Source organism: Plectropomus leopardus, chromosome 7 (assembly GCF_008729295.1).
Source record: "Plectropomus leopardus isolate mb chromosome 7, YSFRI_Pleo_2.0, whole genome shotgun sequence".
In the NCBI taxonomy this organism is placed as follows: Eukaryota; Metazoa; Chordata; class Actinopteri; order Perciformes; family Serranidae; genus Plectropomus; species Plectropomus leopardus.
The window spans coordinates 11,066,564-11,080,751 of NC_056469.1; the positions used below are offsets into that span (position 1 = coordinate 11,066,564).

Below are 14,188 nucleotides of genomic sequence, written 5' to 3' on the forward strand. Positions count from 1 at the left end.
GTGTAGAAAAACATCAGCTTAATGCAGACAGAGAGGAAAAAAACTTTATTGTCACATTTAACAGACTTGGTGTAGACATGTTACACAATAAAGTGGGTTAAAGATTTATTAGATTATTAAACTAACAAATTCAGCCATGCATGCTTTTGTAGAGTGATTTATCTTGAAGCAGAGGTTTCACATTCTGATAGAAGCACTCAGAGATTGCTTTTCATCACAGTTATCTGATATTTAAAGCAGATTGCTTTTAGAAGAGACGCTTCCTTCATAAAAATGCTGCCTGGGGCTGTTAGCAAGGCACTTGTACTCTGCGTAACCTTTGCGTTAACTAGCACAGCAGCTGTGGGAATGATAATATGAATGTATGTACCTTGGACATTCAGTTTGTGCTGCTGTATGTTGTAACTTTACTGGAACTTCAAATGGTTCATTAGCCGGTTGTCCTGTGTTTCACCCCACACTTACTTCCAATGCAGCCGTGAATGTGCATAGCCCACATGATCAGATGCATATGCATGATATACATACACACAGCCAGTTCCCCTGGTAATTTATGACCAGTTGGTATTTTCAGTTTGAAAAAGATGCCCTAGATTACTGACATATGGATCCTCATAACTGTTTCTCTCCCTGCCATTTCTTCTCCCCCTCTCTCTTTTTCTCACAGTGAGTTTTCTTTTTTTTTTTTAATGTCTCTATCGCACTATCTCCCCTCCCCTCTTCTGACACTTCTTTTTCTGAGCTATCACTCTCTGACATTTTACAATTGTGGACTGCAAGATTAACTTTTCCATGAAGGGATAAGGTAAAGGTTAGTTTTAGTGAGGCTTGTTGACACAACCTATTATTACCATGTCTTTAAAAGGATTTTTAGTTACTAAACTGTCAAACTGTATACACCATATTATTATCTTTGAATAACATAATCACAAAACTTCTCCTTGGCAGCTGCTGAGGAGCTCTCTTACGTTAGCATAAATATAGTTAGAAACAAGTCAGTTAAATGTTTTTGCACTATTCTACACAAGTTTAGATTATATGCTGCATCCCAATTCCATAACAGAATTTATTAGATCATTAGTAACAGTTCATATAAAATCTGACAAAAGTATACGTCCTTGAACATGCCATTATGCATAATGAATTCACTTGCTTTTTGAGTGTGGCTTTGATGAACACTGATGTCCCAGAGTACAATTCACAAAGGACATAAAAAGCATATCTTCAGCTGTTAACAATTAAAACAAATTAGATGTGGACAAATCCAGGAATATATTGGACAATGAAATAAATTAACTTTGGGAAAACAAAATTTTGTTACAAAATATTATTTCCTCATTGACATCACAGCCTTTTTGCCAGAGCATCATATACTGATTTTTTTTTTTTATTTTAGCTATGTTATTTATTATATTTAGATATGGAAATGACCAAATTCCGTAAAATCTGAACACAACCTCCCTTTACACATAACTCTGTCTCTCTGTCTCTGTCTCTTTCTCTCACACACATTTTCTCCATTCCTCTCCTTGCTCTCCCTCTGTTCACTGTGTTAGAGCTGTCAGAGTTGACCTGCCTGTCTCTCTCCCACCGAGCACTCTGCATGATTCAACCACACACACAGACACACGTCTTTCTCTCAGTCCTGCTCTCACCCAGGCACGTTGTGTTTAATTAGCTCCTCAGTGGCATGAAAATATGTGTGTTCGTGCGTGTGTGTGTTTTTGTCTGCTTGAGATAAACTTGCGCAGGCCTCACTGAGGAAGTGTCAAGATTGCCAATGGGAGTGCAGTGTGATGGCTTTCAACAGACACAGTCACACACACACAGAGCAGGCCACTTGTAGGTCAGTTGTGTGTGAGTACTTTGTGAGTCTCCCACAGAGACTGACAGAGAGGTGGCAAGTTTGTCTCTTTATTTAGCAATTGGAAAAAATAGCTGCAAGACTTAAAGAGGAACACACAGGCAGAAGTCTCGCAGGGAGACAAATTGGCAGACAGACAGGAAACGGAGTTTAGAGCCGCACAGAGAGACAGACAGGTATCCAGACAGATTTACTGATAAGCATGATGAATTAAGAAAATGTTGCATTATATTTGTGGCTAATGACATCATCGTATAGATTTGACTTTGGTGTTGTTAAAGTTAGATTTGTGCTTAGACCAGATGTCACTAATGGAAACAGTTTTTTTTTATGAGAGACAGTAAATCTCCTATGTGAACATGCATGACAATAAAGGCATTCATTCTTTCATTCATTCACACTACACTAAGATGGTGAACATACAGTATGTAAATATCAGCATGCTGATGTTATAATTTATCTTAGAGCGTCATTATGCCAAAGTACAGTCTCACAGGGCTACTAGCATGGCTGCAGACTCTTAGCTCTTCTTATCATTGGGGCAAACTCTTCAAAACATTACTGGCTGGACCTTTGCATCTACATTAGGTAACCTTTAAAAAATAAGCAAAGAATTTGAAGATGAAACAGAATTAGAACAAAACAAAACAATAAACCTTCCTTCCTGCTCCATTCCTCCTAAAACCACCCCCTCCAAATAATGTGCATGGCATGTATGAGGCAACTTCATAAATTTCAACCATGTTGCATTTAACAAATCTCTGCATGTTAACTCTAGTTGGAACTAAGACACCCTCCTACAAAACAAAACATTTACATGAGAACTAGTACTGTGGAATTTCTTTTTCTCATTGTTGTTGGTTGTTGATTTAATTTTGTATTGTTTTGATTAATTCTGTTTTTGCATTTAATACTTGTAACATGCTATAAGGTATTGATAGGAGTAATTATTTTCATACTTTAGGGTCTTAGTGTTGGTGGTACCAACTAGGCTGTGCTTTGCACTAAATCCATAACAATAATAGAAAATCCAGGGGTTATTAGAGCTCCCCTTAAATGCACTGGACCTTTAATAGAGTAACAGCAGCTGTGTTGGATTCCATATAACTGTGAACCATGGCTGCTAATCTTTTATGCAACATTATGAGGAAAAACACTGAATTTGTAATCCCTCACTCCCCCTGCACCATTCCCACTCTAAAGCTTCGAATCAATATTTGTTAACTAGTATGACCTCTCTGAATCTCTCTGCATGTGTCTACAGTCATGCTGTCTGTGCTTGTGTGTGTCTGTGCACACGTGTGGGTGTGTTTGCGTGTCAGTAATGAAAATCAGTTAGCAGTGGTAACCTTTCAGCTCTGCTATGAATTTGTGAATAGAATATTATTGATTACTGTTCAATACAAGCAGTCTGACAAGAATAAAAATGTTCTCAAACTTAGAGCCTGTCTGTCTGTCTCTCTCCTGGCCAATCTCCCAGCCCCTTCTTTTTATGCATCCTGTCAACATTTTATAGCTCATTGGTGAGAATCATATTGTTAGTGTGTCTTCATCATTTCATCAGTTTTACACGTTGGTCATTAAGTCAATACTCCTGAGCAACTCATAATGAGTGCAGCGGTGAAACACGATGAAATCCCAAAAGCAGTCAGAGTAAAAACATCCTGCGTCCTTGAAGTAGGCCTATGAATTTATCAGTAATAATACACATTTTGACATGCAATGCATGTGTATTTCTTTCTGTCTAGACTTGTGATGCACCTGGAGAGAGACCTGCGCAAAGCCACACCCCTCGGAGAGAATGCCAGCCAATCAGGATACCTGTCTCAGTGTCTCGATTTACTGATTGCATATCTGAGTAGCACTGCACCACTAATACTTGGTAGACACACACACACACACACACACACACACACACACACACACACACACAACCACTACAAATCCAGCTGCATGAGTGTGCTTGTCCATTATCTGTTTTTGCCTACATGTTTTTATGACTTTCAATTTACTTAACATATTTTTTGCAAAAAAAATTACAATGCAAATATCTGATGGTGTTTTTTGTGCTCTTCTCTTTGTGCGACATGTCAACAATACAGAATTTTTTTTTTTAATGATATTTTGCAGCCCTCTACTCTCATCCCTTCTAATCTCCTCTTGTCCTCTTGTCTTGTGTCCTCTTGTCTCTTCAGAGGATGTCTTATGTGCGTTACGAGGTGTGATTGGGAGGAGACACCCATCTACAGCTCAGAGCAGACAGCTGAAACACACTTTGCCTACAATGCCCGTAGTGCTGGAACTTCTTTCATCACAGGTAACTTGGACCTAAAGAAGTTTTCATCAGTGTTTGATTTTAATGTTCTGTCATTTTTGCTTGCAAGTTTATCCACACAGATTTTCTCATGAATTACCAGTACACATCTTCATTGTTCAGCACAGTATTGTCCATTTTACCACAAAAAGTCATTTTTTTGATATAAATATTAATAACTGTCATTGCTGAATGGGTGTACAGGCCTTCTACAAAATACAGAACATGTATGGTGTACTTAGTTTAGGTTGGGGCCAGATTTCTTCACTGGCTACAGAGGGTGCTGTGAAATTTCCATAATTTGGGTTTGTGTATAAAAAGCCTGCAAGAAAAAAATGTTGTGTGTTTTCACCCCTCCCCTGTTTGTCTGTGTGACTGACTCTCTGTCCTCTCAAAGGTCTTTAGATCTCAAATTGTAACTGAAGAGTTTCTCGCTCAAATTGGATTGCTGCTGGTAAGTGCTCAGATAAAGATTCTTTATTTGTCTCTTCAGTGGAGTGATTGTTTTACTAACCACAGGCAAAAAACATAACCGATAAAACTAAGATGCATTAACATTTTTTTTCAATATATATGCCATGTTAAAATATGTAGAATATATCATTGATTGATTGAAGGATATATAGTGACATCTTTTGCTGTCATTTAATATTTAGGTTGGGGGGATTGTGGGACCCAAACCCACAACACATTACAGTATATTTAAAAACGGAGTGCTGTAGTGCTTAATTGATATATTATCCCCCTCTCTGTTTCTCACAGAACTATATTACCTCTATAGAGTCAAATGAAACAAATCTGGCTGGTGCATTGGGTGAGTTACTTCTGTAATAATAAAATGTTTAGATATGTTGAATAAGATATCATAATATCTACGATATTTTACTTATTTGACCAAACTTTACTTTGCAGTCACTCAAATGTGTTTTCTTAAATTTCTTAAATTTGCTATTTCTTCCTTTGAACAGACATTTTATATCCATTTTGTTTACCTGTTTTAAAAACCCAGTGTGTAGGATTGAGTAGCATTGCGAAGTTGCAGATGGTGACCAACTGTATACCCCTCACTTTTTTTAAAGATATTTTGGAGCTTTTTGCCCGTATTTGATAGAACAGCTTTTAGTGTGAGAAAAAGAGGGGATGACATGCAGCAAAGGGCCAGGTTTTTGTCCCTGTTGCTGCGGCAGGACACAGCCTTTGTGCATGGGACGCCCGCTCTACCAGGTGAGCTACTGGTTGCCCTTATACCATTCACTTTTCAACCATGTAGGAGAACCCACAATGGCGCTCAGGTAACTTAAAAATGTGAAAGGTTCATTTAAGCTAACAAAAACACAACAACCTTTATAATAACATAATTCTATTATAATTCCTACACACTGGTCCATTACATTAAATAAAGACTAAATGTAATGAATGAAGCATTTTTGCAGTTGAAAAACAGGATCATTTTGTAAGACTTTTTTTTCATATCAAGTTTTGTTTTTAAGGCTATACAAACACTCTTAGGTCATCCTTATATCATAAGAAAAATGTATTAATATGTGAAAGATACATTCAGCTGTGAGGAGACAGTGTACATAGTGCACAGTACATGGAGGAACTCAGGGACTTTAGTGCCTTGCTCAAAGGCAACAATATCAACAACACTCACAAATGGTATTCACATAACCATCTCTGCAGGGAGCTCAGTTCCTGGTCAGCCTGCGGGTCATTATTCGCTTTTACTGAGGTGATGATGCAGTAGATCTGAATATTTGATTTTTCCATTAGGTGCTGCAGTGTGTGAGGAATTGATCAGGACATCTCTGTCCATCGTGGAAGTCCTGAGTCAGCACCATGCCCTCATCACTCCACATCACAGTGCTGTAAGTATGCAAGCAAGCAAATATGCAACTAACTTCCTGTCGGTCCACCTGATACAGCACTAACTAAATGTTTGTGTTTGCATGACTGTCTGTGTGATTGACAGAGTGTCTGCAGAGAGTTAAGTAAAGAAATAGAGGATGGGACTTGTAATTATCTCAGTATCCTGTAATACTTCTGCAACTGCCAGATATCTACCATACATTTTTTACCGTTTACTCATTAAGTTGTTTTTCTGTGATAGAAAGCTTGCCGTAAACAAGTGAGGGCTCCAAGAATTGTATAAAAGGTGTATGTTTAAGTGTCCCCATGAATATCTCTAGTTTTTGTCTGTTTCCTGGTTTTATATTCAGCGTGTATCTTCCAGTCTACTAAACCTGTCTATTAGTGGGCAGAGGACAGAGGGTGCACGATCAGGCAAGACACTAATCAACTATTGAACCAACAGAGTCTCATCAGGTGTGTGTGTGTGTGTGTGTGTGTGTGTGTGTGTGTGTGTGTGTGTGTGTGTGTGTGTGTGTGTGTGTGTGTGTGTGTGTGTGTGCACGTGCGTGCGTGCGTGTGCGTGTGTGCATGTCTGAATGATCGTACGTGTATGTGCATAGAATAGGCCGATGAGATTGTGTTTAATGACTATTGACGTATGGAAGTGGAGAGCAGCAGGAAGCAGACAGGATTGAGGGCGAGAAAAGAAAAGAGATGAGGAATAGAGGAAAGGAGCAAAAGAGGAGGTTTGCTGCTGCTGATAGTCAATAACACAGGAAGACACTTTAATTACCACCAGCCAGCTCCGATTAACTTTTATTGCCCGCTGGACAAGGACACTCATGTTTGAGTTAGTTTACGTCTAAACAGTTACAGCACTCCATAGGTTACACACACTTGATACAGACCTTTTAAAAATCTGAACTAACAGCTGTCAACAAATCCAATTTTAAATATATATAATAGACTTCAGTCTCTGAGCATGATGTTATCACACTAAATGTGCTTTCAGCCACAAAGGTTTGTTCATTACTTCTTGTTATGTTAGCATATTTTAAAATTCAGAATAAAAGGCCAAGTGTTAAACTTTTATTTAAAACAGAGGATTAAAACTTTTATCTCTAAAAGACGGCAACATGGTTATGATTCAGTACATAGAGAACAACACTAAACACTAAGTAGCAATTAAGTAGTTACGGGAGAAGTGGTCTGATGGGTGTACTGGTATCACTATTTCACCTTTTTTTCTGATTTCTTTGGCACTTTCTTTGAAACTATAGGCCATTTTTTCATAACTCCACACTTACTGAGAAACCTTACACCAAACCAGCAAAATATTATAAATATCTTGCAAAAGCAAACTATGTTTGCAAAACTATTTAAACTCTTGGGAAAAAATGTGATTTTGCATCCATACAGTACATACAAAAAATTATTTGAATAAGCAGTAGAAATAAAAAACACGTGTGCCTTTTTTTCCCCTTTTTCTGTATGCAGGGCATAGCAGTTTGTAAGCAGTTTGTACATGTGAAGTACAGTGTGTCAAATTACAGAGTGTAAAGCAGAGAACGTTCATTCAGTTTGGCACACAACTGGTAAATGCATTGGCTAAAAGTGCTCATGGTTTCACAGATAGTGCTTCAAGAGTCACTATTTAAGCATTCAGAAAATAACTGTTAACAGTATTAAATTAAGTTAATTAGGACGTTGAGTTTGTTGCTTTGGCAAATAGAAAAAAAAAACACCATCGTGTTTGCAAATGGCATTGCAGCAAAAATTATTCAGTCTTTTTGCAAGGCCAAGATATATAGAGCATCTTTATAGACTATTGTCCGTATCTAACAGCTGCATGCTAACTAAAGCCTGTTTGTCTGTGAATTAAATATATGAATTAGCTTTAGCACAGCAGTTATGTTATTAAAAAAGCAGTGCACTGCCTAATTAATGATATACATATGAGGTTTGTTTACCACAAGAAACAGAAGTAGAATTTCAGGAAACCAGCTGTTGCCTGTTATTTTCAAATGGTAAAGGGGAGAAATGAAAGGTATATGCTACATTTCATTATCTCTAGTCCTGTGAGAATACAGGTGAAATGTCTGTGAAGCAAAGCAAAGAAAATTAATCTTGTTACAACTGTTGTGATAGGAAAAACTTTTTTTCTTTTCTTTCTTTTTTGGCACAACTTGTACAATAGGTAGCGGGGTAACTAGATAAGAGATCAAAAACAGAAAATGAGGAAAAGAAAGGATTTTAGATAGTGAGGGGATATGTCACCCATAGTTCACAGTTCAGATAAATTGCACCAAGCCTTTTGTCCACACACACTCTATCCAGTCTTTTGATGGTTGTGATATTAATACACACACCATTAAGTGCTGGACAACATCCTTTGTAGTTTCCTCACTCTGGCTTTCAATGTAATGACCTCACACACACTCACTCAGCATTAGTGTTGTTTCTATGGTAATATTTGTAATCATGCAAATTCATGCAATGCAGATTCATGCCTAAATAAGGACTTTGACAGTTACGAAAGTACATTTGTGTGTGTGTGTTTGATCAAAGAGATCATTCAGCAGTGCATTTCCATAGTAATTTGATCCTCTGTGACAGTGGCCTGTGTGGTTTATGTCCACTGAATTAATATAGTACAGTGTCTCCTATTCAGTTCAATCTAAAAATATATCCTGTTTTCAGATTTGCTGTATATTAAGTAGTTTTCCAGAGGAAAGGCGGAAATTGCTTTTGTTGATATACCTTTTTCTCTTTCAAATGAGAAACCACAAAACCAAAATGCACTATTGATAATATATATACTGTTTATCATCAGTAGCGAGACTGAATGTGACCTTTTACCTATAAAATCCCTCAGCACATTGACAACGATTTTGCTGGTACATTTTCTGCAAGTGATTTTTTTTTCCTGCTACAGAATTTCAGTCCATTTTCACCTGAGTTGTTTCATGGCACTGAGACATTATCTGCACATGAATTTAAATAACACCAAATATGTAATCAGCTTCCTACAGAGAATCCTGATCAAGGAACAATGCTGTGTGAGATGTGTAAAGTTTCTTTTGTCTATGTTTGTCTCTTAAAGGTTGTGGAGTCCATCCTGCCTCCTCTGACAACACTGGCTTTCAGCAGAAATGGTAAGATAGACAGAGGGTGATTTTTGAGAAAGGGAAGAGGGAGGAGATGTGGAAATTGAGGCAAATGTCAGAGTGAGTGAGTAAGAAAAAGAACCAGAGGAAATGGCAAATGGGGAAAGAGTAGCAAAGAAAGTTAAGAAAGATCGGGGCGATTTAAGCTAAATACTTATGTGCTTACCATGCAACCACCAGTTTCTCCAAGTAAAATGATGTCCTTGTTTTGTGTGGGACATTGATCCTTTGTTTCCTCTTTACTTGTTATCATGATGTTTGGAAAGAGCTCAAGTCCAGCTCTGAGCCTACCTGTATGTTGGTGTGCTAGTATCTAAGTATATGTACTACCTACTATAATGTTTATACTATTGCACTCTCTTATTGATGTAACTTGTTTGGCATGGCTTTTATTAAATTCGCCTTTTTTGGTTATTTTTAAAAAAAAAAAAATTATGATTCCGCGCTGGTGACAGCCCTGGTCAGAGACATTATATTTTTAGATTGTCAGTCCATCCCATTCTCATGAACGCAATATCACAAGAACGCCTTGAGGGGATTAGCTCAAATTTAGCAAAAACATCCACTTGGACACAGCAATGATGAGAGTTCATTGATGAGATTTTTAGTGGTCAAACGTCACTTTGACCTGACAGAGCATGTCTGAAGTTTTCACATGCTAATTATCACTACATTTCCCACAAATGTCGAATAGAATATTTTTTTTAAAAAATGATGGCATTTAATACCCAAAGGTGAAAGGTCAACTTCACTGTGACATCATATTGCTCTGCAAAAACACTTTCCCAGCAATTATTCAACATCACAGCTCAGAAACAGAAGGGGATACATCTGGTTGGTTAATGAATTGCTGACACTAATCTTGAAACTTTGGTGATTGTATGGATCTTCAGTGCTAGCAGGTTGAAGATGTATGTAAAGCATCCATGTTTTGCCAAATAATACACTAATACCATTTTTTTTAAAGATTATTTTTGGGGTTATTTTCTCTTTATTTGTAGGACAGCTTGAGAGAGACAGGAAAGGTAGGATAGAGAGGGGATTATGACATGTGGCAAAGGGCCACAAGCTGTACACGAACCGGGGCCGCTGCATAAGCCTGAGGCATGTGGAGTGCACACTCTACCCAGTGAGCTAGAAGTTGCCCCACTAATGGCATTTTACCATTTTTTTTAATTGCTTCAGAGTCTTCTATATATTAAACTGATCTGAACAAACATGGATATAAACTGCAACTTGACTGGCTTCAAGTAAAAAACATTAATGTTCATACACCAAATAAGTCAAAACATGTCACTGAACATCTTTTTCTCTCAGTCTTGAGTTCCACTGACATCCTAAAGTTGAATCTTGTATTTTGGCATAAGCGCTGACTCTAAATCAACATATTTCTAGAAAATAATAGTCATATGATGTTACACTGGGCAGCACAGTGGCTTTGTGGTTAGCACTGTTGCCTCACAGCGAGAGGGTCCTTGGTTCAAATCCCAGTTGGAACAGGATTCTGTGCGGAGTTTGCATGTTCTCCCCATGTCTGCGTGGGTTCTCTCCAGGGTCTCCAGCTTCCTTCCTCCCACAACTAAAAGACTTTCTTACAGCCAAGATGTAGCCAAAAGCTACTACTGACTAGTGACACACACAGTGAAGACTTCTTGTACATTGTATATATTGATACTCTCTTTCTGTGTGTGTGCTCCAGTGGAGTGGTCTGTGTTTGTTTTGAGGGTGCTGTCCGAACTCAGTCTTGTCCTGCTGGTCCAGGAGAGTGATGGAACGGAGGATGAGGAGGAGACAGAGGAAAAGAGAGAGAGAAGAGAGGAAGGAGGAAGGACAGCGAAAGGAGGAGATGATGGAAGCTCTTGTGATGAGATCTCAGCTCTTATCATCAAATCTCTGCTTCCAAGGTTGGTTGGACTCCTACTAAATATCAGCTTGAGAGTGTTTCTGGTGTTCTCCTTTATATTTAGTTTCAGTTGGAACAGAAAAGAGTTATAGGTTTTCTGAGTGGCATTTTTAACATAAATGCAATGTTACCAAATTGATTGTGATGCATAAGATAAGAAATGTAATGTAAATAAGACCATCTTTGAAATGATTCCCATCCTCTGTTTTGTACCAGTGGTTTAGTTTTTATTCATTTAACCTTTATTTAACTAGATTGGTCCCATTGAGACAAAGAATCTCTTTACCAAGGGAGATCTGGCCAAGACAGTCAGCAGTGAGAACACAAAGTTGCAGACTGAGACGCAAAGGGAGACAAAATACAATTCACAGGCACTACAATTTGCATTAAAAGGGAACTATCTATGAGTCAAAAGTATTGTCATCAATAATCCTTATAATTTTTTAAAATCCTTCAGTCCCTCTTTTACAACTTTGACAGTGCTCCATGAAGTTCTACTTGGCCAATGGCTTATGCAAGTGCCACACTTGTTTGGTAAAATTCTAGATGTAAATTGACACAATATTCAAGCCAAAACAGCAGGAATACAGTGGTCAAAAATAATTTAAACTTTTGTAGCTCAGTAACACTAGGTGATAGTGCCGGAGCTCAGTAAGTAAGGCCCTGATTTCTTGAAATAAAACAGGTATATCTACCTGTCATTTTATGATGATTAACTCATTTTCTTGGGGTTTATTAACAGGCAACAGTCTGTTATGGATACCAGTAATTTGGTAAATAGTTATGATACTTTTAGCACTTTAAAATGGAATATTTAGAGTATTTTGTGTCTTGTGTCCTGCCTCTGTGGGTTCACGCCACATTCTTGTCAGATACAGCAAACTGACAAGCATCTGTCTTTATGAGTGTTGGCATCACATGAGCTCACAATCTGTGGAGAGCAGAGACAGACAAATGCAGTTTGCAGAAGTTCATATCATGACAGAGTAAGAAAAATACAAAATAGACGTTGACATTCATGGTCTGTTTTTCTCACTTTTCTTCATTCCCTCTATGTGGATCTATAATGTCTCATCCTATACCATTATTATTTATATCTGTCTTTTTAAAATGTTCCTCTCTCTCATGGTTGCCTGGTGTGTTACCTCTTGTTCACCTTTAGTTCCACCCCCGTTTCTCCTCCTCACACTCACATCTCCCCTCTTTGCTTCTCAAATTCTCTCCTCTGCTCCTCTTCCCACATTTCCCTTTTTTGCTCTGTCTCCTATTATAACTCTAGTTCTCCCCTCCCCCTCCTCTCCACCCCTCTCCCCAGATCTGTTCCAGTTTACACTCTGTTACTAATGATCAGAACAGTACATTAATTATTCACACTATGAAAGCCAAATGTTGTACTCGTGCATGTTTGTGTCTAGGTATGAGTCTCTTTTTCGAGCAGCAGAGCCCATCCCGCTCTACGCATTCAAACTGCTGGTATCGATGACTGAAAACAGCACGCACATCTGCAGGTACTGCGCACACACGCACGCAATTAGTCACACATTTCAATTATACACACACACACACAACAAGACTCTATTGAGGCATGGTAACACCAAAATACAACCTTATTGTACCTTACAGTATTGTCCCAAGTTCTATTTAAGGGACCGTTCACCCCAAAATAAAAAAATATGTTTTCCTCTTACCTTAACTGCTAGTTATTAATCTGGATTGTTTTGATGTGAGTTGCAGAATGTTGCAGTTATAAGTCGTAGAGATGCTTGCCTTCTCTCCAATATCATGGAACTAGATAGCACTCGGTGTGTGATGTTCAAAGCGCCAAAAATGTATTTGAAAAGCTCAACAGTAATGTCTCTTTTTCAGAAATCATGATCCAGTTACTCAAGGTAATCCGCAGACCTTGTTGTAAGCAGTTTTATATAGGAACTATTTTTTTTTCTGCCAAACTACACCCACCAACTGTATTACTGCACAGAAGAGGTGTGCATCTAATGCTAGCTCACCTAGCATCACTGAGCTAACTTATACATTTCAGCTAAGAGGACAACAATAATGTTTACATCTTACACTGTCACAAGCACAGGCCTCTCATCCATGAGTAGGTGTTTGCTTTCCACGTGCTAAATCACAAGCGGAGTGCTTTCTAGTTCCATTGTATTGGAGAGAAGTCAGACATATCTCCAAAATATGTACTTTTGATTTTGAACTGTCCCTTTAACTTGAAAAAGTTCATTGGAGAGTAGAGAAGACTGTGTATTTGATTTTAGGTGTACAGTATGTTGTATGTAGTATACAGTATATTTGTTAACTGGAGATACTTTTGGCTCCACCATTCTGTTTTTATCCAAGACCAACCTTCAGTAGTGTCGAAGTGTTTTGCAGTCCAAGCAGACACACACACAAATACACACAGGCACATTTTAGGTGCTCTATGTGTAATGTTTTAATGCCAAGGCCAGTCATTCCCAGTTCAGCTCTGTGAATCATTACTAGCTGTTTTTTATTCAAAACCACACACACACACACGGATAAATTCACAAACACACTCACACTTACTATTTGCAGTGATCTCCTTCACCCCTCTTAAAGCCAGTGTTTTTTACATTAGTAATCAGTTTAGTGGCAGACATGAGGTGCTGTATCAGCCAAGATGCGTAAAGACCTGACATATTGTGCTGATACATCTTTGCACACCAGCTACTCCTGAAGAGCTTTGTGAAAAGTGTACTGCACACTCTTTAAATACATGACACCAAGACAAAATTATTGCTGGCGTTAAAGTAAAATTCACTACTGCATAATGTCGAGAGTGAATCGCTATTCAGGAATTTAAAAACATATCTTGAGTAGGCAGTCATCTGACTCCAAAATAAAAAGAGTTAATGATGTGTTTTCTGGTTTAGTTGCATGGGGAAACTGCTGATAGTCTAAACATAAGATGACTCACCTGCGTGTGTGTGTGTGTGCGCGCGCGTGTGTGTGTGTGTGTGTTTGCAATTGCTCCTGCGTGTGCTGATATATATGTGTTTGATAGATGTGTTCTGACAGCAGCTGTCAGTAAGTCTTGATTCTCTGGTCATCTGTCT

The 14,188-nt window shown here is 38.2% G+C and overlaps 1 protein-coding gene across 1 annotated transcript in view; it reads left to right on the plus strand.

Moving 5' to 3' along the window:
* The window catches only part of ulk4 (unc-51 like kinase 4), a 92,538-nt gene that overhangs the window by 40,355 nt on the left and 37,995 nt on the right, over positions 1–14,188 (plus strand). The window contains exons 23-30 of the mRNA XM_042489922.1: positions 3,613–3,746; positions 4,060–4,181; positions 4,576–4,632; positions 4,941–4,992; positions 5,952–6,046; positions 9,133–9,184; positions 10,896–11,100; positions 12,515–12,607. Of these exons, the coding sequence (XP_042345856.1) occupies positions 3,613–3,746; positions 4,060–4,181; positions 4,576–4,632; positions 4,941–4,992; positions 5,952–6,046; positions 9,133–9,184; positions 10,896–11,100; positions 12,515–12,607 (810 nt within the window). The remainder of the gene's footprint in view (positions 1–3,612; positions 3,747–4,059; positions 4,182–4,575; positions 4,633–4,940; positions 4,993–5,951; positions 6,047–9,132; positions 9,185–10,895; positions 11,101–12,514; positions 12,608–14,188) is intronic.